The sequence below is a fragment of the Salvia splendens genome, chromosome 1 (genome assembly GCF_004379255.2).
Source record: "Salvia splendens isolate huo1 chromosome 1, SspV2, whole genome shotgun sequence".
In the NCBI taxonomy this organism is placed as follows: Eukaryota; Viridiplantae; Streptophyta; class Magnoliopsida; order Lamiales; family Lamiaceae; genus Salvia; species Salvia splendens.
The window spans coordinates 43,237,460-43,265,430 of NC_056032.1; the positions used below are offsets into that span (position 1 = coordinate 43,237,460).

Here is a 27,971-nt window from a genome sequence, read left to right on the forward strand (position 1 = left end):
TGCGTCCTCTCATTTATTTAGTTTAATCCAAAAACAAAGAAGTCATGACAGGCTGAATCAGAAAAGGGAAAGTATTGCTCCCATATAGATATTTTTTCATGTGTATGATACAACTCTTTTGCATAAAATTCTTGCATGATTTCTAATAAATGTATGTTAGTACTTTGCACAAGCAAGAAATGTGGGGCCCAACCCCTCACTTCTCCCATGTATATATACACACCTTGAGTGATAGCTTTCTCCTCAAATATGTTATTTTTCCCATATTCTTCTCCCTATTGCCTTTTCACTTAACAATACAAAATCATAACTACCTCACTTGATCACTAGCTTTCCTCCCCAATTTCTTCCATCATTCTCTCCAAATCCAATTTCAATATATATGTACATAAGAGTAAGCTATGTGTAACATCAAACTCCTCTTCCCTCCTACACGAATATCTCGAACCTTACCACAAACACGATGGATCTTCGTGCAGACGATCAAGAACTCCATAGATGGCCAACAGCATCAGAGGTTAGTTTCTTGACTTAGTTTGCTACAATTGAACAACAAACAACATTGTTTGATCAATTTTTTTATAAAAAAATTTAAATTAGGTGATTGAAGAATTGAAAGCCATGGGGAAAATAGCGGGACCCACAATGGTCACAGGGCTGATTTTATACTTCAGAAGCATGATCTCAATGCTCTTCCTCGGCTACCTCGGCGACCTTGAGCTCGCCGGCGGTGCTCTCGCCGTCGCCATCGCCAACATCACCGGATACGCCGTCGTATCCGGATTGGCTATGGGGATGGAGCCTATTTGTGCCCAAGCATACGGAGCCGATCAAATGAAGCTCCTCGGCCTCACTCTCCACCGCACAGTGGCTCTCCTCCTCGCCGCCTCCGTCCCCATCGCCGCCGTGTGGCTCAACGTGAAGTACATCCTACTCTGGTGCAATCAGGATGAGGAGATCTCCGCCGTCGCCGGGAATTTTGTGGCGTTCGCGATTCCTGATCTCTTCTTCTTAAGCTTCCTCCATCCTCTCCGGATTTTCATGAGATCGCAGGGGGTGACGGTGCCGGTGATGGCCCTGTCATTCCTCGCGATTCTCCTGCACATTCCGGCGAATATTTTGCTCGTGAATTGTTTGAATCTCGGCGTCGCCGGAGTGGCGCTGGCGACTGCGATCACGGATTTTAACCTAGTTTTGTTCCTGTGCCTATTTCTGCAAATTTCGGGGGAATTCGATAAATCGTGGATTTCTCCGACGGCGGAGTGCCTACGTGGCTGGTCGGCGCTGATCGGGCTGGCCGTGCCGGCGTGCGTCTCCGTGTGCTTGGAGTGGTGGTGGTACGAGCTCATGATCGTGCTCTGCGGGCAGCTGGCGAACCCTAGGGCGACGCTCTCGTCGATGGGGATTCTGATCCAGACGACGTCGTTCATGTACGTCTTCCCCTCGGCCTTGAGCCTCGGCGTGGCGACGCGCGTAGGGAATGAGCTCGGCGCGAGGCGGCCGGCGCGTGCGCGCGTGGCGATGATCGCGTCGCTGATTTGCGCGGCGGCGATGGGGGCGGCGGCGGTGGTGTTCGCCACCGCCGTGAGAGAGAGGTGGGGGAGGCTGTTCACGGAGGACGGGGAGATATTGGAGCTGACGGCGGCGGCGCTGCCGATAGCGGGGCTGTGCGAGCTGGGGAACTGCCCGCAGACGGCGGCGGGAGGGGTTCTGCGGGGGAGCGCGCGGCCCGGGGTGGGGGCGAGGGTGAATTTGGGGTCGTTCTACTTAGTGGGGATGCCGGCGGCGTTTGTGATGGGGTTTGGGATGGGGATGGGGTTCAGGGGGCTGTGGATGGGGCTGCTGGCGGCGCAGGTGAGCTGCGCGGCGGCGATGGTGGCGGTGCTGTGGAGGACGGATTGGAGGGAGGAGATGGAGAGAGGGAGAGAAGTCCGAAAAAGGGATAATGTTTGTGATGATGGAGGTATTTATAGGATAGATGGTGAGAGAGAGAATGAGACGTTGAAGCTTCAAAATCACCCCCTCATTCTTGTTGTGTGCTGATGATAAAATGATAATGATTGGTTTTCAATGATTCAATCTTCCAAGTCACCTTATTTATGGCCATGTCACTATAAAACACAGACTTTAACTAATAATTTCATTACAAATTTATAGGAGTATTATTTTTGTAATACACAATAATATAGAATCTTTATTTATCATGTCATGACATGATCCATTGTATTGATGCAATATGACCAAAATCGTATTACCTTTCAATGTTTATGTCTCTATTTGTATTAGCATAATAATATCAGGATTATTATTATTGACATGCCATTTACAAAAGATCAACCCATTTTAAGATGGACTCTTATGCTGACAAATGTGTAGTGTAAACGAATCAAACACTGTAACTTTTTTTTCTTATATTTATCACTCACTATGCTAGATAAAGAGTAAAAGTGCTTAAAAATAATTGTCATTTTATTTGTTCAATAGAAGATATACTTCAATAAAAAATTTACGTAATTTTCCAATGAAAATAGCATAAAGAAAAAGGTTATAACTAAAAATGTCCTTAGTATCTCAATTATTTTGACAATGGAGTATATCCATATTCTTATAGTATTTCTAAAGCAAATTAAATCTATTTGCTATTTTTACTATAGAGTAAATCAGTAAACGTAATTTATAGTATCAAATTCAAAAGCGAGATAAAAAAAATGGGAAACGATACACTACAAGGCCCCCAAAATAGAATGTAAAATTAAATACAAAAATTACAGGGCCCAACCGGGTTCGAACCGGTGACCTATTGATCTGCAGTCAATTGCTCTACCACTGAGCTATGGACCCATGATGTTTAACATGTAAATAATTAGATATTACTAGTAAATGGGTGCGTTATTTTAATGCCATTGTGTTGACATTTTTAATACATTGCGTTGATGCGTTAGCAAGTTAGCAGCTTAAGAAAGTTAACAATTGATCACACCTCTACTAGTAAAATATTGGAGAAGAGTTGAATTTTCAAATTCGTTCCTCTTTCTAATTTTGCTTTTACTCAGTAGAATTAGGCTAATTAATTCTACCAAAATATCAAGAATTAATTTTTATGGAGATGAGTTGTAACATTTTGAAAAGTTGAGAGAATTTGAGAAATAAAGAGTGTCTTAGTTTTTCCCACACCAACATCTCCTAAATCACTTCCCAAATATTCCACCTATTGTCCCCTCTAACTATTTCCAAGACTTTGTTTAAATTATATTAAATAATTAAACTTTATAATTCATTAAATTATTTCCAAATTTATATAGTAATATTATTTCCAAATTCATTGAAAGAGGGTTACAAATATAGTAATATTATAAATTTATATAGTGCTTTTATAGACATGATATCGTATCATAAAACCTATCAATATAATGATTATATATGTTAAATATAACTATATATGAATATAAAAAACTGTACAATTACCGTAGATATATGTACCATAAACCCTAAATCCCAATTCTCACACAGACTAACCCTCATTTTCCGATCCCTAAACGAAGCGGCGCGGTCACTTCATTCATCTCCCTCTGCCGCCACGATGAGAGCTGGAGGCATTCTGGTTGCTTCGAAAACGGAGCTCAAGAAGAAGCATGAGTAAGCAAAGAAATCGAAATCACGTGGATTCGAGTCTCTTGGACTGAGTCTCAACATCTACGATAGGTGAAGAAGAAGGGTTATAGGAGTACTTTTATTACTAAATATTGTACTATTATTTAATTTGTTATATTATAATATTAAATACTAATATTACAATTCATACTCAATAAAATAACTAATACTCAATAAATTATTTAATAAATTATATTAAATATACTTTCACAAATCACACAAAATAAATAATTAATACTAATAATTTATATAAAATAAACTAAATATCAATTTTTTTTGAACTAAATATTGATAAAATCGTCCCAAAACAAATAAATAATATGCATCATTACATACATATAATAGTAATTAATTAGCCTAATTCTCAAATAAATACTCCACGTATGTTTAATTGGAGGTGGTTTAATTAGCCCATGCCATTAAATATATTGTAAACCTAATTTTCTCTCTGCCTGCTATCGTCTTCTTCCCCTTCTCTGGTTTCTCGTTTCTCTTCTCTGCATCTCTTGCTTTTTGTGTGATTTAATTTTCACTGGAAATTTGCGTTTTGCCGTTGGAGATGCCCTAAACGAAGCGGCGCCGCCACTTCATTAATCTCCCTCCGCCGCCACGATGAGAGTGGGAGGCATTCTGGCTGCTTCGAAAACGGAGCTCAAGAAGAAGCAGGAACAAGCAAAGAAATCGAAATCATGTGGATTCGAGTCTCTTGGACTGAGTCTCAACATCTACAATGGGGTGAAGAAGAAGGGTTATAGAGTTCCGACGCCCATTCAGAGGAAAACCATGCCATTGATTATAACAGGATACGACGTCGTCGCCATGGCACGCACTGGTTCCGGCAAGACGGCGGCGTTTCTGATTCCCATGCTCCAGAAACTCCAGCAGCACGTGCCGCAGGCTGGAGTTAGGGCTCTAATTCTGTCGCCCACGCGTGACTTAGCTCTTCAGACTTTCAAATTCGCTAAAGAACTTGGCCGATATACAGGTAATTTGATCCATTTTTGATTTTGTTGTTAGTTAGTGGTGTGATTAGATGGATAAACGGATGAAAAATGTGTTTTTGTTTGTTTGTTTGATTTTATGAGTTTTGAGAATTAACTGTGTTTTAAGCTTCATTAGCTAGTTTTGTGTAGAGTTGCTTGTGGTAGCTTGCCATCTTTGGAGATATAGTAGGTAAAAATGGTCACTTTATCATAGATCTTGATTAGTGATGATGGTGAATGTTTGGAATGCTGTAAAGGCACTTGTGTATTTAGACGTGTTAAAGGGCTAGCACTATAGAGATGTAAGTTGATACATTTATGTTTGTGTTATGGTACTTGTGATTTATTGGATTTTCTTTACTTGAACTTGAAGTAATTATCTTATTTGTCCGTTTGGTTACATGATTACATCATCTGAGGTATATAGAAAGTAGCTACCGTTATTGAGTGGCTATATTGATTTGAGTTGATTGGTCACAGTCTACATAAAGGGTAATGTTCTTATTCATAAATCTTGCGATGTATGTGTAAGATGTGAAATTTCCACTTCAAAGTTGCTTTTTCTATGTAGGCCTACGCGCTAGCTTACTAGTTGGTGGTGATAGTATGGAAAGCCAATTTGAGGAATTGGCACAGCGTCCTGATTACATAATTGCTACTCCTGGTAGGCTTATGCATCATTTGGAAGAGGTTGAGGACATGTCTTTACGCACTGTGGAATATGTTGTTTTTGATGAAGCCGACTGCCTCTTTAGCATGGGATTTGCAGAACAGTTGCACAAGATCCTTGCACAATTGAGCGAGAATCGTCAGACTTTGCTTTTCAGTGCAACTTTACCGAGTGCCCTTGCAGAGTTTGCAAAGGCTGGTCTTAGGGATCCTCAACTAGTCAGGCTCGATTTGGAGACGAAGATAAGTCCGGACTTGAAACTTTACTTTTTCACTTTAAGAGAGGAAGAAAAACATGCTGCAGTGCTTTATTTGGTAAGGGATCATATACGTTCTGATGAACAGACTCTAATTTTTGTTGCAACCAAATATCATGTCGAGTTTCTCTATGCTATGTTCAAAGAAGATGGTATCAAGGCATCTGTTTGTTATGGAGATATGGATCATGATGCCCGCAAGATTCATGTATCAGAATTTAGGGCTAGAAAGACAATGTTGCTGATTGTGACAGATGTGGCTGCAAGGGGAATTGACATCCCTTTACTTGATAATGTGATCAATTTCGACTTTCCTCCGAAACCCAAGCTCTTTGTACATCGCGTGGGGAGAGCTGCAAGAGCTGGCCGAACCGGGGCTGCATATTCTCTTGTTACATCAGAGGACATTGCTTACATGTTAGACCTTCATCTCTTTCTCTCGAAACCGATCAGGCCTGCTCCAACAGAGGAAGAGCTGCTGATAGATATGGATGATATTATGACTAGAATAGATCAAGCCATGGCAAATGGAGACACTGTTTATGGGCGTTTGCCCCAGAGACCTATAGATCTGATTTCAGACAGAGTCCGAGAAATACTTGATTCATCTGCAGAATTGAGTACTTTGAAGGGACCTTTATCGAAAGCATTTGGATTGTACTCAAAGACGAAAGCGAAACCATCCAAGGAGTCCATCAAAAGAGTGAAAAAATTGCCTCGTGAAGGTTTACATCCAATGTTTAGGAATGTCTTGGGTGGCGACGAACTAACAGCTTTGGCCTTTTCTGAGCGTCTAAAAGCATTTAGGTATGTCTTATGTCAACATTCTTATCTGTACATTAGGACTGCGATTTTCTGTCTCCTTTTCCTTATCTCCCACCATTGCATGACCTATCTCAACAGACCCAAGCAAACCATTCTGGAAGCTGAAGGGGATACTGCAAAATCAAAAAATCATCAGGTAACATATTATTGTCCATCCTTTCATTGACTTTTAGTCTTTAAAAAATCGTTTTGATATGCCATCTTCACCAAATTTGACGATTAAGTGAAATTTCAGGGATCTGCTAGTCAATGGTCCGATATAATGAAGATTAAAAGAGCTGTTCATGAGGAGGTGATTAATAAAGTTCAGCAACAGCGTTCCAGAGATGATGATGCTAAGAAGGTAATAGATTTAGCAAAATATTGTAAGTGTTTGACTGTATGATGTACTGATTTTTCGTATTCAACAATAAACTGCTTGCTACTTAGTATATTTGACTGATACAGTGTTTAGAGTATGAGGATTGATGCCACTTATTTTCTTTTGGCAGCCGTGTTTATGTTTCCTTGCCCTTTATTATGTATTGATAAAAATAAGTCTATTTTCTTTTTTTGTGAACTCCCATCTACCGTTTGTAACCCTTGGGTGAGTTGATGCGTTCTGACATAGAAGTGGGCCGAGCAAATCCCTGAAACTCTGTCCTCTCCATCTCTATCATTTTGACCAATGCAAGTTAATGAATTTATTGCTTACTTCTGCGTGTCTTCTGCAGATAATTTAGTAAGTTCTTTTTTGTTGTAGGAAACTGAAGCTGATGACATTCCAAAAACCAAGCAGAAACAAGGTGCCTTTTTTGAACTTCAAATGTTATACTCTAAAATATTATGTGAGAGAGTATTAGATGGAACAAAGGGAGTTTCTATATCAGTTGGAATGAGTGATGGGGAAAGACAATTTAACACAGACTAGCTGTGGTTCAAGAAATTGACTTGTCTCAAATGAATTGACAAAAGACACAAGGATGTTTTCTTTTTGTAATTTGTTTATTAGTAATTTTTTGATCTACTTGGTTTTGGCATAGACATATTGATATTTGATGCTTGGAGAGTTTCACGATTTAAGCAGATAGACATTAGCATGATAGTTTGACCGCTTCTCTTTTTTATTCTGTGCAGTATCTGGCATGAAAAGGAAAGCTCAGAGTTTCAAAGATGATGAGTATTTCATAAGTTCTGTACCTGTAAACCAGGTAAATTACACAACCTATTGGTTTTCATGGCTTTACTGTACAGTTGCTAGTTTGATCAACTTCACACAACACCTGTCACTACCTCTTGTACTTTACAATCTCTTGCATAGTAGTAGCTAATTACTATTCAGCTCTTATAACATACTCCCTCTGTCCACCAACCAGTGTGCAACAATAAGGCATCCAGCCATACAAAAGGAGTGCAAAATTCTTTTGTGAAAAAATAATCCTTATTTACAAAAAGCCTTACCCACTTTTTTCCCTTGATGAGATACTCTCTTCACTAACTAAATATCCACCTAACATTTTATTAAAACCCGTGACCTCAATGATGCACGCTCATGATGGATGGATTGAGTAGTTTTTACACTCATTCGATTTGATGGTCTATTATAATTGAGATAACCTTTTCATATCTCTGTCAATTACAGCATTTTGAAGCAGGACTTGCAGTGACAGGTAACCAAGGCTTTGAATCAAATAGGTGAGCGTGACATTTGTTGATAAAATATCTTGGTATCTTCGTATAGCATGAAATCTTTGAACCCTCAATCACTGAACCCAATATCTCACTCCCTGCAAAATGCCCCAAAGTTTGCAATCTAGTGTTCATTTGACTATCATGTGCGGATGGAGATTGACGTATCCTTTAATGAACAGGTTGGATGCTGCAGTTCTAGACATCAATGCCGATGATGGTTCTGGAATGCAGAAGCAGAAATCTACATATCATTGGGACAAGGTACCACAAGCTGCTCTTCTAATACCAATCTTCATTTTCCAATAAAATATAAGAAGAGAGGCACCCACGAACTCATGAGCATCTGTATTCTAATTTGACCTGCCATCCTTGTGCTGCGCAGAGAAGCAAAAAGTATATCAAGCTGAATAATGGAGATCGTGTGACGGCCAGTGGGAAGGTACATTTTACACGCAAATAAAATTATGCCTTTAAGTTCATTTGTTTGGCTCTTCTTAACTGGTGGCACATTTGTTTGCGTGTAATTCTGTCTTGCACAGATTAAAACAGAAAGTGGCGCGAAAGTGAAAGCCAAGAGCACTGGGATATACAAGAGATGGAAAGAAAAATCACACAGCAAGGTATCTCTTAGAGGAACAAACGACAGTGCTGCAGATGGAAGTGCTAGTTCATCAGGTAATCTTGGATACGAGCCTACTATGACATGAATGTCTTCTCTCCCAGGACGAAATCACACCATTGATTACAATCAAACCATTCTGTCTACGATATTGACTTGAACAATAGAAGCTCTTACAGATCTGTGTTTGATCATCTCAACTTTTTTGCTGACAGGTGCTTCTGGTTTCCGAGGGGACAACCGGGGATTCAAGGGCGGAAGAAACCTTAAAAGACCTGTACACAATGCCCATGTCCGATCTGAGATCAAGGATCTCAACCAGGTTAGCAAGGACCGGCAAAAGAAGGCGGACCGTGTTTCTTATCTTAAGAGCCAACAGAACAAGAAAGGAAAGAAGTTTGGAAAGAATAGCAAGAGAGGAATGAGTAGCAATAGAGGAAAGGGTGGTGATGATAGAGGAAAGGGTGGCTATAGAGGAAAGGGTGGTGATGATAGAGGAAAGAGTGGAAATAGAGGAAAGAGTGGTGGTGGGAAGTTTGGAAGTAAGGGGAAGTTTGATAACAAAGGAAAGAGTGGTGGTGGAAATAGAGGAAAGGGCAAGTACTAGGGTTGGTTTGACTATAACTTGCATAAACTAAAATTAATGGAATATATGTAAATTATGGCCAAGTTATAACTGAGTTGCACTGTATCCAAATTTTGATATTTAGTGTTGTAATAACATTTCATCAGTCATACGACTGAGGTTTTTATTTTAAGAGAAGTTCGCCATTTTGGTGTGTCTATTAAAATTAGTCAATTTTTATTTTTTGAACTTTTTCCGCCACTATACATAAACACTTTTTATAGATTTATATAATTTTTATAGAGTGCCTTATAATTTATTTCCAAAATTTAAATTTTATTATATTAAATAATTAGACTTAATAATTCATTAAATTATTACTTTCACATTTCATTATAAAAGTAATATACAAAGTGACAATTTTTTCTACAATTTTCTTTAACATTCTTGAAATCCACTAAATTTGACAATTAAGTTTAAAATTTACAATTTTATTATCCTTTAAAATAGTTGAAAGTGAAAGTTATTAATATGATGCTGACGCGACACTATGGTAAAGAAGCAACATTAAAGGATGCTCTAACTTAAATTAAATTTTATATTTTAAATACAGGGAGTAATTACTACATCAATTTATGTTATAGAATTACATTAAATTAAAAAATAATTGCTGGGGACATGACAGCGCACATTAGCCAAGCGGTGCATGTTTTTGAAAGCAGAAACTGCAGCAGCATTCATTTATCATATTTTTCGTCTCCCTCCATTCCTCTGTTGCCTACACGCAAAATATTTTCCTCTGAAAATCAAGTTTCTCTCCCTAACTTCAATTAAAGCTGTTAATTTCCCTCTATTTTTCTTTCCATTTCAGCTCGGTTGCGTCTTAGGGTTTCCAATTCCGGCTAAGGAAGGGTTATTAAGCTGCATTTGATCCACCACTACTTTCTCATCGCATCGCAACTCCTATTCCTGCGCTGTTCTGGATGCGATTTGGACGGGATAAATGGCTTCGATTCGGAGAACTTTATCGCCGTATAACGTTCGTGTTAAATTTCTAATATCTTGTCCCACATGGCTTGGTGATGATCCTAGCTTGTCTATATAAGTGTGGATAACCCTCCCCCTTATGAGGCCTTTTAAGGGGTGAGTGGCTCATTTCTAATATGGTATCAGAGCAGGGCCCAAGTCGATGATGGATTATATCTCTTTATCTCTTCTCTTGTCTACCCACGTGATGGAAGTCCGATGTGTCATTCCGGCCCCCTCACGTTGTCTACCCACGTGATGGAAGTCCGATGTGTCATTCCGTGTGGAAGTCCGATGTGTCATTCCGGCCCCCTCACGTTGTCTACCCACGTGATGGAAGTCCGATGTGTCATTCCGGCCCACACGTGAGGGGGCGTGTTAAATTTTTAATATCTTGTCCCACATCGGCTTGGTGATGATCCTAGCTTGTCTATATAAGTGTGGATAACCCTCCCCCATCAGAACGGAGCCAATACACCATTTTCGCCGCAATCGCCGTCGCAGAAGCAGTTTCCGCAAGGAAAAACGACTTTCTCTCCACTTCGTAGATTCGTTGCCGGAGTCTTCTTCCGGAAGCACCAGACTCGGAAGAATTTTCAGTTTTCCTGGAATAAATCGCTTCTCCGGTGCTTCATGTGTTTCTTCTTAGGGCTTTTGCTCGGCATGGCGCCGTTCAATAGCGATTTTAGTGAATTACGGCAAGGGGATTTGAGGAAGACCGATTTCTCGTTCGAAATGAAGCCGGAGGCGGTGAGTGTTCAGAAGAGTGCGGGCGATTTAGCTTCTATTGAGAAGTTAAAGGAGAATGATTTGTTGGTCGGTGCTGTTGAATTAGGAGTGGTTGAGAAGATTGATAAAACTGATATGAAGAAGGTTTTGGATTTTGTGGCAGGCAAACAATTGATTGTGGTGAGTCCAACTTATAGCAGGGCTATTCAGGCATACTATTTGAATAGGTTAGGGCAGCTCTTGAGACTGGTCAAACCGCCAGTTTTGTGGATTGTGGTAGAGATGAACGAGGCATCCGTGGAGACTGCAGAGATGTTGAGAAATATGGGCATTATGTATAGACATTTGGTTTGTGTGCAAAATAATACAGATGTAAAGGATAGGGGTGTGCACCAGCGGAATACGGCACTTGAACATATAGAGAGGCATAGACTCGACGGGTTGGTGTATTTTGCTGCTGATGATAATATTTACTCGCTTGAGCTATTTGAGAGCATGAGAGAAATCAGGTTGGATATTACTACAAGCAGCATTTTTACCTGCTTTTCACAATTATATGGTCTTACCTGAAAATATCTGTTCTTTCCACTATAGGTAATCATAGTATAGGAATATGATTATGAGGTTAATATCCACACACTCTTATACTGTATAAAAACGTACAAGAAGAGTCTAAAGTTTGATTTATAGTTCAGCTATCTGAGAACATTTTTTTGTTACAAAACAATGGTGCTTTAGGACGATTAAGCTATTACATAATGCAGTCTTCTTTGCTGTGTAACTTACTCATTGTTCTGACCTTTGGTTTGCACTCTCATAGTATTCTATGCTTTCTAGGCATTATATATAAATATATAAGGGGCTGTATTCTGTTTGTTATGATCCTTGACTCTGTTAATGTGAGTTTGAATGTGTAGGATCTAGTTGTGAACTGCAACTAAATATGTCGGTTGAAGTTCCTTTTATGCTGTTCAATGACCCATGTGTTTGGGCTGATCACTTTCTGATTATAAGTTTTAGTTAAATGATTGTGGTTCATTTCTTGAATTTGTGTAATTTTAGTTAAAATGTATAAAATCTAATCAATGATAGAACTGTACCTTTGCTTTGGAACAGTTAGGTTGGTTTTCAACCAATTTTCATTTTCTTTTTGATAACTTATGGATCTCAGAAAACTTTGGATTGTGGCATAAGCAGTCACTTTAAATATTAATTTCGTTTTTATGCTGAAATTTGGAATGGGGAAACCAGTTACTTTTCATCTCTTTCATCTTCATATTCATGTCTTTCCCTGACTTTGCTGTTATTGGCTTAATGAGCAATAAGTAAGACTATGTCACTCTCCTCGTGTATAAGCAATGAGGTTAAGTTTAGGGACTGGGATAAACTGAATTGGAGTATATAGTTACTACTACAGAAACTCCTCTATTTAAGAGTGACCAAATCTATGCTTTGGTACCCAAATATTTTGTTGTAGTTTACCTATATTTATTTGGCAGATGTCATCCTAAGGTGATTGATTTCTCTTCTGCAATCACATTATGTTAGTTATTATACGTATTGACAGTCTAATTAGCTTGCCTGGAAATGGTTATGCATGTTTTTATTTACTAAGTAATGGAGAATTGGTTAACTCGGGTTATCAATACTGCCACTTTATGGTGTATCATAGCTTAGAGGTTAGGCTCAAATGTGAAAACAAGCCCTTCCAAAGTATGTGAAATATCAACTTGTACTTCCATACTTTGCTTCCTAGCTGTTAGTCCCTTTGCCTTCGTATTTGTTATAAAAGAAAAGTTCTGATATGTATAAAAAACAATAAGTATTTGTTTTATGATAGTTTCCCCAAGGCTGAAGTGCGTTTAAAAGAAAAGTTCTAATATGTTTAAAAAACAGTAAGTATTTGTTTTATTTTATGATAGTTTCCCATCAAGTAATGGGGTTGTTTTGACATCTTATAATGGGTTTGGTATCTGCATGAAAGGATGTATCTGTTTCTTGATTGTTTGGAAATGTAAAATGATTGTTAAACAAAACTTACAAATTGATAATTTGAGCTAAGAAACAGAAATTTTCCCTTTGGAATTGAAGACATATTGCCTATTGTTTTTTTTGTTTTTGCATTGTGTGTGTGTGGGTGTGTGGATTTCTGATTCTTTTTGTCTGACCATGGAAAACATGATAGCTCAAGGCTTTGGTGTTAGATCTTATTGTCTGACCAGGACCAAGCTTTGAATCTCACTATATATCACTCGATCTCTCTGCTGTAGCATAGAATGCTTTCTCTTCATTTCTTATAAACCATCTGTTGTCTTGGTTCTATTCAGTCGTTTTGGTACTTGGCCCGTTGTCATGCTGGCTCAAAGCAAAAATAAAGCAATACTGGAAGGCCCTGTCTGCAATGGAAGTCAAGTAATAGGATGGCACACAAATGAGAAGAGTAAAAGACTCCGGAGATTCCATGTGGATATGGCTGGTTTTTCCTTCAATAGTATTATATTGTGGGATCCCAAGAGATGGCATCGACCAACTTCAGGTCCTATCAGGCAGTTAGACACAGTAAAAGAGGGTTTCCAAGTGCGTATCATTTCATTCATATGTGCTGTCATTTTTTAAATCATATCCAGCTCAAACATAATTCAAATTCTATTTGGAAAATTTGTTACTTCTTTCCAGGAGACAACTTTCATAGAACAGATCGTGGAAGACGAGAGTCAGATGGAAGGTATTCCTCTAGGTTGTAACAGGATAATGAATTGGCACCTTCATCTAGAAGCCCATGGACTTGCTTTTCCTAAGGGCTGGGTACTGCCGAAGAATCTTGATGTAGTTATTCCTTCCAAGTGATATAATTTGTTCCAATGGGATTACACGACTCATGTTTGGTCTGGAGGTATGCTTTATGTCCTAAGCTTATTTTGTTTTGATCCATGACCATGAGATGTACTTTGATTCTCAAGATTGTTCATTAATTAATCTATAAATCCTAAGAAATAGTAAATGTACTTGATCTTAGCCAAAAAGTCTGGCCATGCATATGCCTAAGCTGCTAATTGATACTACTACTCTGTGCTGTTCAAATTGATTATTAATATTTGTATGCAATCGCAGTCTCCCACCTTCAAGAGCCTAGGAAAAGTTTCCCTAGGATAAGTGGGTGGTTTTGGCTCGGGTAAAACTAATACTAACATGAACCAATCTCTCAGATATTTTATGGATACTAGCTAAAGGTACTGCATCGCTAGATTTTTAATGTGTAGTTTTATGAGTATTTATTTGTAATGAAAAATTATAATTGTACAGCACTACTGGGATAATATAGAGACTGTAACTACGAACAAATTTTTTGAAACCTTAATAAATATGAAGTACACTATTGTTTTGGTTATAAAGTGTGTATGCTTTACTAGAACAAAGTATGCCAATGTTCTCACCGGTAGCTCGTTTCTTTCTTTTTTAGTAACATAATTATTGAGTTATGGAAATCCTTCTGAACCACTAACATCAGTCAATCCTATAGTCGTCTGCTTGCTAACACTAGTTTTATACTGTCGCAGGTGCATTATCTGTTGGAGGTGATTGCTGACTTGAAGCCAAATCAATTCGGCTCGTCCCCATTTTAAAGCAGGAGACTTGCCCTCCAAAGGAGACTCGTAACGGGAACTGCAACAGGCCCTACTTCCATTCAGGGACGGAACTAGAAATTTAGGTAAGCCGGGGCTGAAATATAAAAATTATTAATAATATTAATAATTCATTTTCTGAGCCAATTAGTAAACTACCTAATTGAGCGTAGATAAAAAAAACAAAATGAATAAAATTTTACTAAAGATAGTATTTCATTTGATGAACAAAGTAAAATATATTTTCCATCCTTGGATATGATAATTAAATTACTGTTAAAAATCATATGCATTTAATTTCAAATTAGTATCAAAATAATGCGTTTAATAAATATTTCCCATCCTTGGCGTTCAAAACCATAGTTTTTATTTGAAAAAGATAAAAAAGAAAATAAATAAAGAAAGATGCTTATTCTAATAAAAACATAGTTTTGTACACTTAAATACCAAAAAAAACATCTTGTACATGTATGTGATGATTGAGAAAAAAAATAAAAATTCATAGTTTATTATACTGAGTTTGAGATAAATAAATAAGTATTATGGAAACATGCAAATTAATCTGTTAATTATATACACAATATTAGTGTTTAATATTAATACTATTATTCAACAAAAAAGAGTGCATCTTCGATTATATCATTGTTTTAATTTATTTAAGAAATATATGTACACACAAAACGGAAAGTGGACCCCTGCGTGACAGCTGTAAAGTAAAATGCTTAATTGTTTTTTAAGTTTAACTCTCCCCTTTTCCCTTTTTTGGCTTTCACTCTCTCTCCTTCCCCCTCTTCTGTCTGCATAAAATTAAAACTCGCCGCAGCTGAAACAAAAACAGTGACGGCCATGGTGAAAGTTCTGCGACCGGGACCGGCCAAGCCACCGCTGGAGCGGTGGCTTGGCCCACTGTGTCTCCGTCCCTGCTTCCATTTATAATTTTTTCTTACCTTTGAGAACTCTGCTGAAACAACACTCATTTTTGTGGTATAGCTTCTATACGTATTAAGAGGGCCTGTCGGGGGAGGATGCACGTTCCTATGGTGTTGTGGGTGTGTGAAATAGGAGTTGGTGATTGCAGTAATATAGGAATAGAGCCTCACATGAGGTGACAGTTTCTTTGTCCATATTGTCTGTAGCCCTTTTTATGGTGTTTTAATACCAGTCATACAGGAATTGTCATTTTATTTATAGGAAAAAGACTGAGTTTACCTTCAAAATGATAGTGGAAGAAAGCCATTTACCATATGATGAAATTACTTGCTACTCTCCATACCAAAAATGTAATTAAGTCATTTCTTCTCTTTTTTTGCTGTCATGTATTTTATTCTTTTTCGTACTTTATACTCAATTCACTTTTCTATTTGTTTTATCTTACTTTTTTTCTTTCTCTATTTACCTCACTAAATAGTTATCCTTAATATTGGTGCTCAATTGATACACTTTAATTACATTGGCACGAATGAGGTAGACAATTTTGCAATTATATGAATTATAATATATAATTGGTGAAGTATGAAAAAGAGACGAGAAAAAAATGAATAGAAAATTGTCAATGGAGAATGAGTTTTATCTAAACTAAAAATAAAATTTCTCTATTTTTATTAGACTATACAAAATTAAATTAAGGTTAATTTTGTAGAATCGAGGGCATGTATAAATGGAAAATGGAATAATTATTGGGTGAGTTGGAAAGTTCGTAAAACTGACGCAGAGGTAACCAACTCCCCAACACTCTGAATCAATTCAATCGTCGGAAATCATGGAGACTTGGGATCCGACAACGAAATCGACGCTGACGCAGATCCCACTGCTGTCGGTGAAGGCCGGGCCGCGCGACGGCGCCGCGTGGACGCAGCGGCTGAAGGAGGAGTACAAGGCGCTGATCGCCTACACCGCCATGAACAAATCCAAGGACAACGACTGGTTCAGGATCTCCGCCGCCAACCCGGAGGGCACCCGCTGGACCGGCAAGTGCTGGTACATCCACAATTTGCTCAAATACGAGTTCGATTTGCAATTCGATATCCCCGTAACTTATCCCGCCACCGCCCCTGAACTCGAATTGCCCCAACTCGACGGCAAAACCCAAAAGGTTTCATTTTTTTAACGGCTTTGTTTAGTGTCTGTGTTTGGGTGCGTGTTTCTCTCTCTTCCTATTTTTGATGTGATTTGTTGATTTTGTTGTTTTGTGCGCTGTGTAGATGTATAGAGGAGGGAAGATATGCCTGACAGTGCATTTCAAGCCGCTGTGGGCTAAAAATTGGTAAATTTTCAATTTTGTTTTAATTGAATTTCTTATTTTATTCTGTGTTTCTTGTGAATGGTGATGAGTGAGATAACTGTTATGCTGTTTGCATGATCTTGTTTGGTCTACAAAACATGTTATGGAAATTATGGAAAACTTGATTGGGAGTGCTTCAAATGTGGTTTAGTTTCAGTTTTCTTGCGAATTGTAATGAGTGAGATAACTTTTGATACTGTTTGCAAGGTCTTGTTTGGTCTACTACACTGTTTTTAACGGAAATTATGGAAAACTTGATTAAATGTGTTCTAACCTGTGAGTGAGATAACTATTGATACTGTTTGCAAGGTCTTGTTTGGTCTATGAAACGTGTTTTTTTTATGGAAATTATGTGAACCTTGATTGGGAGTGCATCGAATGTGGTGTGTTTTGGTAACCATTAGCTAGATGTGGATATGTATTATCTTCATAGATTTCTGATTATAAACGAACTGTGAAATTTCCAGTTTGATGCTTATTGTAAAGCCTTTTCCCATTGATACTGTGATGCCTCATATGTTAAGGTTCCTAACGATGGTTATAACTTTCTGAGAGGACTGAAGCATATTAGATGGTTTAGGGGAGAGGATTAAAGGTGTTACTAAGATGATTATGGGAATAGATACGAATTTAGTTGTTGGATATCCATTTAGCTCTGGTATTATGGTGGTATGCTAGTGAAAGGGTGTACAAAGTTCCAACTCTATTGATATATGAAAAGCCAATTAGCCGAGTCATTAGCAATGATATCATTGCGATTTTTTATCTACAATGTTACACGTATGTTTCACAATTTAATCACCAACTAGCTTTTATGTCAGTCTCTTTTATGAAAAGGAATCATCCAATGCTCAATCCAACCCCCTATCTCAATTCTGACAACTATTGTTCGTTGAACATTGGTTTCTGCCTAGTGAATGCTCATTATACTGACCCACAAGCTCAACCATCGATGGACATTAGTTTCTGCCGAAAATATTTTTGAACCACAAGACTGAAACTTTTGCTGGTAGTTTCTTTGTTTTTCACTTTCCAACGGAAGACATACTTCAATATTTGTCTTGATCAGTTCAATTTGTACACAGACTGTGAGTGGCTATTCTGACTCCACTTTGTTTTTTGTTCGAATTTCCCAGTCCTAGGTTTGGCATAGCACATGCACTTTGCTTGGGCCTTGCACCATGGCTTGCTGCAGAGATTCCTATTCTTGTTGATTCTGGAATGGTCAAGCACAAAGATGACACGACCGCATCCAGTGAGTCCCCCGATGTAAAGGCTGTTTGAGTGCTAACTAATAAATTGTTAACGAATTATACAGCCGGGTAGGAACATAACTTTATGAGAATCACAATATCCAAATCATACTGAATCTTGTCTTTGTCGGGGATGTGAAAACTTCTTGAATTGATGTTTTCTACTTGTCTCTTTGTTACTTATTCCATGCTGAGTTCAAACTCTACACAAAATCTAATACTCCATTTGTAGTACTACATGTTACTTAATCGTCAATCCATTTTTCTGGTATTTATTACTTTGTTGAGAGTCATGTGATTGCATGATTATGGATCTTATTATTGGAAATGACCCTAAAACAGCTGTTTTGTAGCACATGTTCCTGATATCTTGGAAATGACCAAAAAATTTGGTCGTTTTCAAGCTTAATGGGTTCTCTGACTAATGTTTTAAGGTACGGGACAATCCATAATTTGACCAAATTTCATGTTTTTTTATAGTAATTTTCCCATTTTAAAGGTTTATCTTCATTGCATCATTTTGTTACTTTATCAGCAAATTAAAATCACATAAATGGATACATATTCTAAATAACTGTGATATAGTTTTTGTAAACATCTCCATCATTTTGGGAGCTTTTTTGTGAGAAGGAAAAATACACTAATCAGTCCCAACTTGCATAAAAGAAAGAAAAGTCTAATAAAATGAATGAACATTTATTAAAAGCATCCTAGTACTACCAAAAATGGTGCTTGTGCAAATCTTGTAGTGAGTAAACACAAGAATCAATCTTGTTAGAAATTAGGCCCAGCTGCCAAAATCTCCTGAGTCAGTTTGTTGTCTACTCCAATCTTGTAATTCACAAACCCTTCAAAATTCTTCTTGAATAGACCTCCCAACTTGAGCAATGTCTCCTTGTATGCCTTCTTATCACTCCACTGCAAAACCACACATACATTAATCTCATCACAACTTACCTCCCTCTCTATCTCTCTCAACGACGTACCGTGTTAACTGGATCAAGGATTTCCAGATCAAGAACCTGTTGTGATCCGTTGACAGAGTCTGTCTTCCCGGTCCCTATAACAAGAAAACATACACACAATCAGATGATTGGTAGATATACACATGGTTAATTGCATGTAAAATCACAAAGTTTCAAAATTCGCAATTGTCCCATGATTTTTTTTTCTCTGGATAAATGGGCACACACATGTAAATTTTGGTGACGTTGATGAATAGTGGCAAAAACATATATTAATGTGATGTCGTGGATTACTAAATGACATTGTTTCGAGGCTAAGGAACTTAAAAAATATAAAATAAAATAAAGGGGTAATTGCCTGTAAATTAAAAAGGTTGGTCAAATTCTAGTTTATCCCACCACTCTTAAAATTTGAAAAATAAATCACAAAGTTTCAAATATCCTCAATTTATTCATGACGATTTATTATAGGCAAATGCAATGCCAAGTTGGCACACACGAGTAAAATTTTGGTAGTATGGATGAATAATGAAGCAGAAATGTAATAATTTGACGGCATGAGTGCCTAAACGACGTTGTTTCGAGGCTACGAAACTAATAAATAAAAACAAAATAAAAAATTCTGAAACTTCATGATTTGTCATTCAAAATTTAAAAGGTGCATGACAAAACATATATTCTTCGTGATTTTATCGACAATTAAGAATTAACCTTGACATAAATTTGTTCAGACGGACAATTGAAATTTTATAAAACTTCGTGATTTGTCATTCAAATGAACCCAGTAATGCACGTACTGTACCTGATAACCCGAAGAACAGGGCTACGTCTCCGTCTTTCCCCATGTTACAACCCGAATGCAAGGAGAGGATATGGCGCTTCGGCATCAGATAATGCATAACACTAAAGAGGCCTTTCTCCATCTCCCCTGCATACTGAGTGCCAAGAATCACCATCTCCTTTCTAGACAGATTGATGTCGATGCTGGTCGATGAAGTCATGTAATGCATGTAGCGGTTGCGGAGTCAATTTCAGTTATGTAAGAATAAATCAACCCCAACGATAAAACTATCAACTAAAAATGGAAGGTAAATTGTCGGAAATATCCCAAGTTATGGTCAAATTATGATTGTGGTTCATCGCAACTTTAAAAATTGATTAGAAAAATAATGAAGAGTCTACTAATTTCCCTTTCATGTGAAATAACTCAAAACTTTGAATGACATATACATGTTGATTTAAATTATTTTTAACATAACATATTGAGTGTTATAGTGATATATTGATTCATATGGTTGATATTAATTTTGATTTCAAATTATGAAATGACTAATTTAATTTTAAATATAATTTCAAAGCATCAATTCAATTTTAATTTAAGTGATTTTAAACTTAAATAACAACTAATTTATTTTACTATAATTTTTAATATTAGACATTTTACCAATATAAAAAAAAGTGATAGGAATTTTATTTTATTACTAGATAATAGAAAAAAAAAACTTGTATATCTAATATAGCATCAATGGAGTTTATTTTATTTGTAACCATATTAATTACTCCGTAACATATACTTCCTCTGTCTCAAGAAAGTTGAGTCACTTCTTTTTTGCACTCGTTTTGAAAAAATCATAAAAAATAATTAAAGTGAATATATAATAAAGTAAAGCGAGAATAATGTAGATAAGACTATTCTCTGCAAAACCTTGTTACGTACTAAAGTATTGTTTATGAGAATATAATGATATTCGATTAATTTTATGCTAGTATTGATTTGTTGAATTTATCTTTGCACACAAGTGCGTACATAATTACAAAGATTATTAATCAAAAACTAATATCAGTATATCGCTCATGCAATGTTAGTTTTATATGCTCTATGTAATACTTGAGATATATCTATATGGTAAATAATGAAGATAATTACAATTTACAAAATGGTAGACAAATTTTTCATGAAACGAAATTAATAGATCACCACACATAATAAGAGAATAGATCCCTTTCTCATTTTCCAAAAATAAATAACATAAATTCTTATGATCAAACTAATACTCTCTCCCTCGTAAAAAAAATAGACAAACTTGCAAATGACACGAGTTTTAATATCCAATTGATAAATTAGTTTAGAGATGGAAAAAAGTAAGCTAGAGAGAGAGCGAAAGATAGTGGAAAAAGTGTTAGTGGACTATGGGTCCACATTATAAAAGATGTGTACGATTATTATTTATTAAAACTTTTAATATTTACACTTGTTCTAATTTTATGGAACGACTCAAAATAGTAAAACTAATCTATTTATTAAGGACAAATGAAGTCCAAAATGGATCTAGTGTTCGGATTAGACTATTTTATCCTCACCTCTTCAAATTAAAGATTAAACAGGACACTAAATTCTTAATTTACGTGCATAAACAATTCACTTTTACATTGAAATTTTGATTGTGAAGCATAGTTTCAGCTCAACAGTAGTAAAGTGAGACTATGAAAAGCTAAATAAACAATAAAGAGAATTTACATGATGCTTCTTTAAAAGAAGGATTTACACAGGAGATGGGATTGGCTACTTGATCTAAGCATCAAGACTCACAATCACCACCTACCACCCCATCACAAAACATACAATGTGGTGAAATTATGAAAAACACATGAAAAAATGAACAGAAATTGGGCAAGGCTTCCGTCAACCAACGAGGCGATTGCCCTTGAAGCGACAACCTTCGCCTAGAATCAGCCAGGAAGGGAACAAATTTTCAATATTCTTTGCACTTCAAAGGACACCATTAATATGGTTTTGCTTTGGGTCTTGTGCAGCACGAGCATCGTTTATACATCTTTCAGAAGTCTCTTGTCGTGTTTAAAGACTTTTTATTTGCTTTGAACCAGGCTCAAAAGGAAATCTGTAAAAATATGCTCATATCCGGGCATCTTCCCGTATCCTGTCAGATGCAACAAGCATTTAGAAATCGTGTTAGTGTGTGTGTCTTTTATGTTTCTGAAGACAGAACTTCTTATCTATCCAGTGGAAAGAAGATATATTGCCTGGGGTGTTATATACCTGGAAAATAGTTAATGTCTATTATGTAGTAACGGTCTTGAGTTCCATGCTCACGAATCATATCCAAATTAAACAACCGGAGACCCTGCTTCGGGGGCACAAGGATTAGAACTCAAAAAGTAGCAAGCAAGAGTGAAGAAGAAAAATCAAAAGATACTTGCGAAACGGATTCAAGAACAAAATGGGCAAGAAGACTACCAGCCGGTGTCGTAGTTCTTTAGCCAGTCTCTCAAGTAACGGTCTTGGAGGGAGCTCTGCAGAAATAAAGTGCTTTTTAGTCCCTTTGGTATATAAACTTTCATAAATTTAGCACAGGCAGAAGATAGTAACAAAAAACATCAAATATTCGAAGATGGAAACAGAAGACAAATGGATTGTTTCACATATTGCAAGTCCACCTACCGGCAACATGAGGATCCAAGTCTGCTTCATCAGCAGATGCAGCAGCACAAGATACTCGAGGGAAACGATAAACACCTGCACTTGAGTTCAGCTCACGCTTACTGACATCTGGCAACGAGAAACGTCTGAGTACCTTTATTGCTTCTCCAACAATATAAACTTTGAAGAGTACGCCCCCTGAATTACAAAAGGAAAATATTCAGAGGAAGTTAACACATTCCTCTATGAATAGGTAACAGAAACCAGAAACCAGAAACCAGATGAACTATGATTTCATACCATGATTAATAAATTCTTGCAGAACGAGTGGGGGCTCAAGCTTTTGGAGGGACAACTCATCATACGCCAGAGACAGCTCATGTGACTTTGCAAATAACGGCTTTGCCACTAAAATATATATACAATTTGATTACTACGATATCCAAGTAATAGCCAAGGCACAAATATCTTTTATTATCACAACATAGTATATACAGTACTGGTCGGAGCATCCGTAACCAGTTCAAAATTTTCTTATGTATCGGATGTGTGTTGGTATATAAGCTGTAATAGTCCCAAAAGATAACAACTACCCCAAGAATTGCTTATTGATAGGGAACTTTAAGCATGTCAAAGGGACATACCCAGCGGTAGCCGCAATCCAGCCATATTCACAGAATCCGGAATAGATGATGAATCTTTCTTGATAACCAACTGTTCGGGTACACCCACTTTTCCTGTAAGACAAAATGACAGGGGAGGTCAGTTATTTTGCAAAAGCTGAACTATTTCTCTGTTTGTGACATCCTTAAAAGAGCTCAAAATGAAAGCATAGCCTTATGTATACATAGCATGCCAATAAAAGATTACCATACGGGTCTGTCAGATTCAGCTCAGCAACAACTTCGAGCATAGACTGACGGCTGTACACATGCTGTATGGCATCAGGAGGATCAAGAACTGTGACGTTGGGATGTGTTATACGATAATCCTGCAAAAAGTGAAAAGGAAGAATGATAATTGACCCTGAAAAAATTGTCTTCAAATTCACAGGTATGAGCCCCTCAGTTAAATATGCACACCCTCGGGGTGTAAAGTGATAGCTACTTATCGAATAATCATATAGAAGTCCAAACAATATCATATTTTATAGTAATAACACCTGCATGGAAAAGCATGCAGCAATCTGGCATTCTTGTAACAAGGCAGCCTATGATTTGATTACAATACACTACTTCAAGCAATGATAACTTCTATTGCCAACCACTCAGAGAAGTGTATCCTCGGTCCAAAGCCCAAACTACAAAATTAAATGAATATAGCCTACAAAGTAGTAGGGAGATGGGGTTGAGTGGAGGACTGATGGATGCCCACCAGTCAAAGAAAATGCATGTCCATCCATGTCACCAACATGAATAGTGCATTTCCCGAGTAGCCTAATTGGTTCTAATCTTAAAATCTTGCAAGTAATTTTATAAACATGACTGAGACTCTGAATGATGCGACAAACCTCAAGTATGCATCGCCATTCTTTTCCAGATAACTGCATGACAAGAAAAGATGATCAACATAAAGATTAACCATATATCTTACTGTCCAAGATAATGAATAAAAGAGGATTAATCAAGACATTGAGTAGGGTCAAGAAGGTACACAAAAACCTCACCTTATGTAACACAATGTCAAAGGGACCCTGATCTGAAAGTGGTTTACTGAGGTCAATAGCCACAAATAGAATTCCTTTGTTCCTGCATTTCCGACAACCATATTCAGTTAGCTAATAGTGGTGAAAGTACTGCGTAATTGTTAGATATATATTTCATGAGAGGATTTATTATCATTGAAATCATTGGTTCTCTAGTAAAAGCATAAAAGCGTGGTTTCTTTCTCATCCACTAAGATAATAGAGGATAGGCACTCCACATTGAATCTCAAACCATAAACTATTTTGGGGTTCAGAAAGGTATAATTGCTAAATAGGAGTACTTCCAATTTCCTTTCGAGAAAAGAAATGAGATGGGAGCAAAAGATACTCATCAATTAGATGGAGAGATTTGGATCTAGCATAAACCAAGAGTAGTTTAAATGTCAAGAGGGAGTAGATTATGACAGTTGATAATAACATTGTAATGTAAATGGGGCTTGCCAAGTGCCAACATAATTTAACCATCCACTTATGTTAATAAGCACAGAAGGGACAAAATTAACACATTTTAAGACATCAAGAGGTTAAGAAAGTGAAAATATCTGTCACTGAAAGCTAAATAAATTCATTCATATTAAATCAAACGTCCATTCCCTCCAAGACAGGCAAAAAAAGGACAACTCATCAACAGAGTACTAGAAAATGGAAGGGTACGAAAACAGGTGAAAGTGACAAAGCACCATATAATTACTTCAATAATATCCTAGATGTAACCACCAATTGAACACACACCACAAAAAATCTTCATGAAGATTTGACTTCATTAAGAATATCTTCACAAATAATATTCCTTTTATCCATAACCAGATTCGATTCCACCGTAAATTTCACATAAACACAATTTTCCCCCAAAATAGTTTCCATAGAAAATATCAGCAAAACACATGAGTGGAAAAGCAAACACACAGTTATGAACAGATACAATAGATGATATACAAATTTCTCCATGATCAAGTCTTAAGATTTTAAAATTCAAAATGGATGCGTTTTAATACGAATCGATTCAACACAAGCAGTTTCAGCATTCCAATAGCTAATGCATCAATCAGAAATAAAAAAGTAAAAGAAAAAAAATCAAAAAAACAGAGTTATACCAAATCATTCCCCTGAACAGAAATTACAAACAAATATCCTCATTTCCTGGATAATTACTAAGAAATCGAACGTTAAAATCATAATTCAACATACATATAAATAGGAACGTGAAATTACCTCGCTAATCCTTCGAGCTTGGGTTGAAGAAAGCTCTTAGTCTTCTTCGAAGTTAGGGCGTAACCGACGACGACAGCCTTCGGCGGAGAAAAGCCTCCACCGATCGCAGCCGCGGAATATCTCATCTTCGCCACCATTTTCTCGTCCTCTACCTCCCTGTCTTCTACAATCTCTTCCTCGTCGTTTTGTTCTTTACAGTAGGCTTCGATTTCACCACCCATCCTCATCTCCAACGCCGATTACCTAAATATAGATATATACAGGTAGATACGTATACTATTCAAACACACACGCCGAGATTCAATCCCCTTCTTCCAACAAAGCCAGTAATTAAAAAATTAATTTCGATTGGTTAAATTCGCCTCGTGCACGTTGATTTATTTGTTAATGAGGCTCTCTCCGAACGCAGCAAGTGTCAGATTTTGTGAAGGGTGGAAATATGGGGCTGGAATTGGAGCGAGAGAGCGGAGATTTAGGCAGGAAACGGGTAGGGTAGGGTAGGGTAGGGTAGGGTAGAGAGAGAGGGAGAGACGGCGTGTTTGTGGAGAGTGAGAGAGAGATGAGGTGTAGAGCGAAAGCTATGTAGTGTAGAAGCTGAAATGCAACGTGTGGAGCGATGAAGACGAACACCTATATATATATACACACATAAATATGCGAAATCATGGGTGTGTATCTATACGTATATTGTATCTATATACATGTGTGTTGTTTGTTGTTTCTATTGGGGAAGAGAAAGAGGGGAGAGGTGCGGAAAACACTAGCCTTATTCTATTATTACTGAAAATCAATTAACTCTATGAGCATCAACAATGGGCGGACGATGGCACGCCCAATGGCGCGCATCGTCCGCGCCATGCATCGTCCGCACTCATTGCGGGTGCGTGCCATAGGGCGCGGACGATAGTCGCGCCTATACTTCGGTCGCGTAGGATAGCGCGGACGATGACCATCGTCCGCGGCCATCGTCCGCCCCATTGCGGCTGTTGCGGACGATGGTCATCGTCCGCGCTATTCTACGCAATTGGGCCGAAGATGGTCATCGTCCGCGCCATCGTCCGCCCCATTGTGGAGGTCGCGGACAATCGACTTGGACGATCGACCGACACACCCGATAGAGGGTTACCGTCAGGCTTCGAAGAGGTTCTATCTAGACAGGCATCAATGCGCAACCAACATGAGCATGCACAGCTCATGAGTGACATGATTGAAGAAGTGTGGGCTCGTAACCGCCGTCGCTGAGTTTGAGTTTGCGTTTTTTTTAATTCGCATTGTAATGTATTAATTTTTATTAAATGAAATGAAGTTTATGAAATTCATATTTTAATGTATTATTTTTTTAAATTCGTATGGATTTTGTAAATATTAAAAAAATGATGACGTGACGCGCTATAGGACGCGCCTTAGGGTGCCCCACTGTAGATGGGGAGGTAGAAGGATAAACTGCTGACGTGGCGCCATAGGGCGCCCCATTGCTAAAGCCCTAATCAAATTTTAGTTATTCAGCAATTTTGAAAATAGGCAAAAATATTAAGAAATTTATACTATTTGACAATTTTTTTACTGAATTTGTATGTAGTCGAGAAATTATATATGCACATCACCAACGGTAGGTCAAAGAATGTCGTCTATTCTTAAAATCAACAGCGTTGTTTGTTTGAAAAACACAGATTGATTTTTTTTTATGATGTGATGATTCCGAATAAATCCAAATTTTATGATATTCAACTGACTTTTAAAGGTATGGATATATTAGAATCAATGCAAATTATTTGTTCTACTATTTAATCATAGCATGAAAGTTGTGTTATAATCTCTTCGTCTCAATCTATTTATTTCGCATTTCTATTTTGGTGGTCCAAAGCTACTTGCTTCATTTCCCTTTTTTTTGAAAAAAAATTATATTTTTCTCTTCTTTTTTACTCTTTCTTCTTTATTTTCTATTCTATTTTATTCTCTCTTCATTTAATTTTTAAACATCAATTTCTTAAATCTTGTACAAAAAAGAAATACATCGCTAACTTGGAACGAAGAGGGTATAAGGCAATCCACAACGTTGTCTCCTATCCGTCTCTTAACCGTCTCATCTCTTAACTATTCATGAGCTCCACTGTACTTTTCACTCCATCTCTTAACTAAGAGACAGAACCTGCAACCATCCATCTCTTATCCGTCTCTTAACCATCTCATCCCTTAACTATTCATTCAATTTCATTTGTTATTTTTATTTCCAACAAATTCAATTAATAAAAATACACTTCATTAAATAAAATAAAAATTACAACTTAAAATCCTAAAAAAATACATAATTAAATTCGTGGCAAAATAAATAAAAAAAGACATAATTTAAAATACAATTTTACAGAAATTATAAAAACTACTCCGCCGGTGAATCATCCCCTGGAGGCGGTGGAGGTGGAATACCAAGTTGTCCCGCCAGATACACAATGCCAGCATGATGGGCTTGAAATTGGGCAGGCGTCATGTGGGAAGTGTCC

At 37.3% G+C, this 27,971-nt stretch overlaps 5 protein-coding genes and 1 non-coding gene across 6 annotated transcripts; 4 read left to right on the plus strand and 2 right to left on the minus strand.

The window, feature by feature from the left end:
* Positions 1-388: 388 nt before the first annotated feature.
* On the plus strand, positions 389-2,108 carry LOC121801056 (protein DETOXIFICATION 48-like). The gene is made up of 2 exons (XM_042200528.1): positions 389-517; positions 601-2,108. Exons 1-2 carry the CDS (start codon positions 464-466, stop codon positions 2,041-2,043), a joined length of 1,497 nt encoding a protein of 498 aa, XP_042056462.1. The 5' UTR covers positions 389-463; the 3' UTR covers positions 2,044-2,108.
* A 661-nt stretch (positions 2,109-2,769) lies between these two features.
* On the minus strand, positions 2,770-2,841 carry TRNAC-GCA. Its single transcript has one exon. It is a non-coding gene; the product is annotated as a tRNA-Cys (tRNA).
* Positions 2,842-4,077: 1,236 nt separating this feature from the next.
* On the plus strand, positions 4,078-9,460 carry LOC121753882 (putative DEAD-box ATP-dependent RNA helicase 29). Its single transcript, XM_042149163.1, has 11 exons — positions 4,078-4,636; positions 5,206-6,367; positions 6,464-6,521; positions 6,621-6,728; positions 7,128-7,170; positions 7,502-7,575; positions 8,007-8,059; positions 8,236-8,317; positions 8,439-8,495; positions 8,596-8,731; positions 8,891-9,460. Exons 1-11 carry the CDS (start codon positions 4,264-4,266, stop codon positions 9,280-9,282), a joined length of 2,538 nt encoding a protein of 845 aa, XP_042005097.1. The 5' UTR covers positions 4,078-4,263; the 3' UTR covers positions 9,283-9,460.
* Positions 9,461-9,943: 483 nt separating this feature from the next.
* On the plus strand, positions 9,944-15,959 carry LOC121753889 (probable beta-1,4-xylosyltransferase IRX9H). Its single transcript, XM_042149176.1, has 5 exons — positions 9,944-10,286; positions 10,721-11,504; positions 13,323-13,572; positions 13,672-13,888; positions 14,553-15,959. Exons 1-4 carry the CDS (start codon positions 10,244-10,246, stop codon positions 13,840-13,842), a joined length of 1,248 nt encoding a protein of 415 aa, XP_042005110.1. The 5' UTR covers positions 9,944-10,243; the 3' UTR covers positions 13,843-13,888; positions 14,553-15,959.
* Positions 14,580-18,430, plus strand: LOC121753893 (ubiquitin-fold modifier-conjugating enzyme 1-like). The gene is made up of 4 exons (XM_042149189.1): positions 14,580-14,704; positions 16,258-16,710; positions 16,820-16,881; positions 18,036-18,430. Exons 2-4 carry the CDS (start codon positions 16,378-16,380, stop codon positions 18,181-18,183), a joined length of 543 nt encoding a protein of 180 aa, XP_042005123.1. The 5' UTR covers positions 14,580-14,704; positions 16,258-16,377; the 3' UTR covers positions 18,184-18,430.
* Positions 18,431-21,621: 3,191 nt separating this feature from the next.
* Positions 21,622-26,188, minus strand: LOC121753902 (inositol-tetrakisphosphate 1-kinase 3-like). The gene is made up of 10 exons (XM_042149200.1): positions 25,474-26,188; positions 24,223-24,304; positions 24,067-24,099; positions 23,427-23,547; positions 23,201-23,293; positions 22,857-22,964; positions 22,578-22,754; positions 22,374-22,429; positions 22,176-22,260; positions 21,622-22,056 (listed from the first exon to the last, which is right to left on the minus strand). The coding sequence occupies exons 1-10, from the start codon at positions 25,698-25,700 to the stop codon at positions 21,986-21,988; spliced, it is 1,053 nt and encodes a 350-aa protein (XP_042005134.1). The 5' UTR covers positions 25,701-26,188; the 3' UTR covers positions 21,622-21,985.
* Between the last annotated feature and the right edge of the window lie 1,783 nt (positions 26,189-27,971).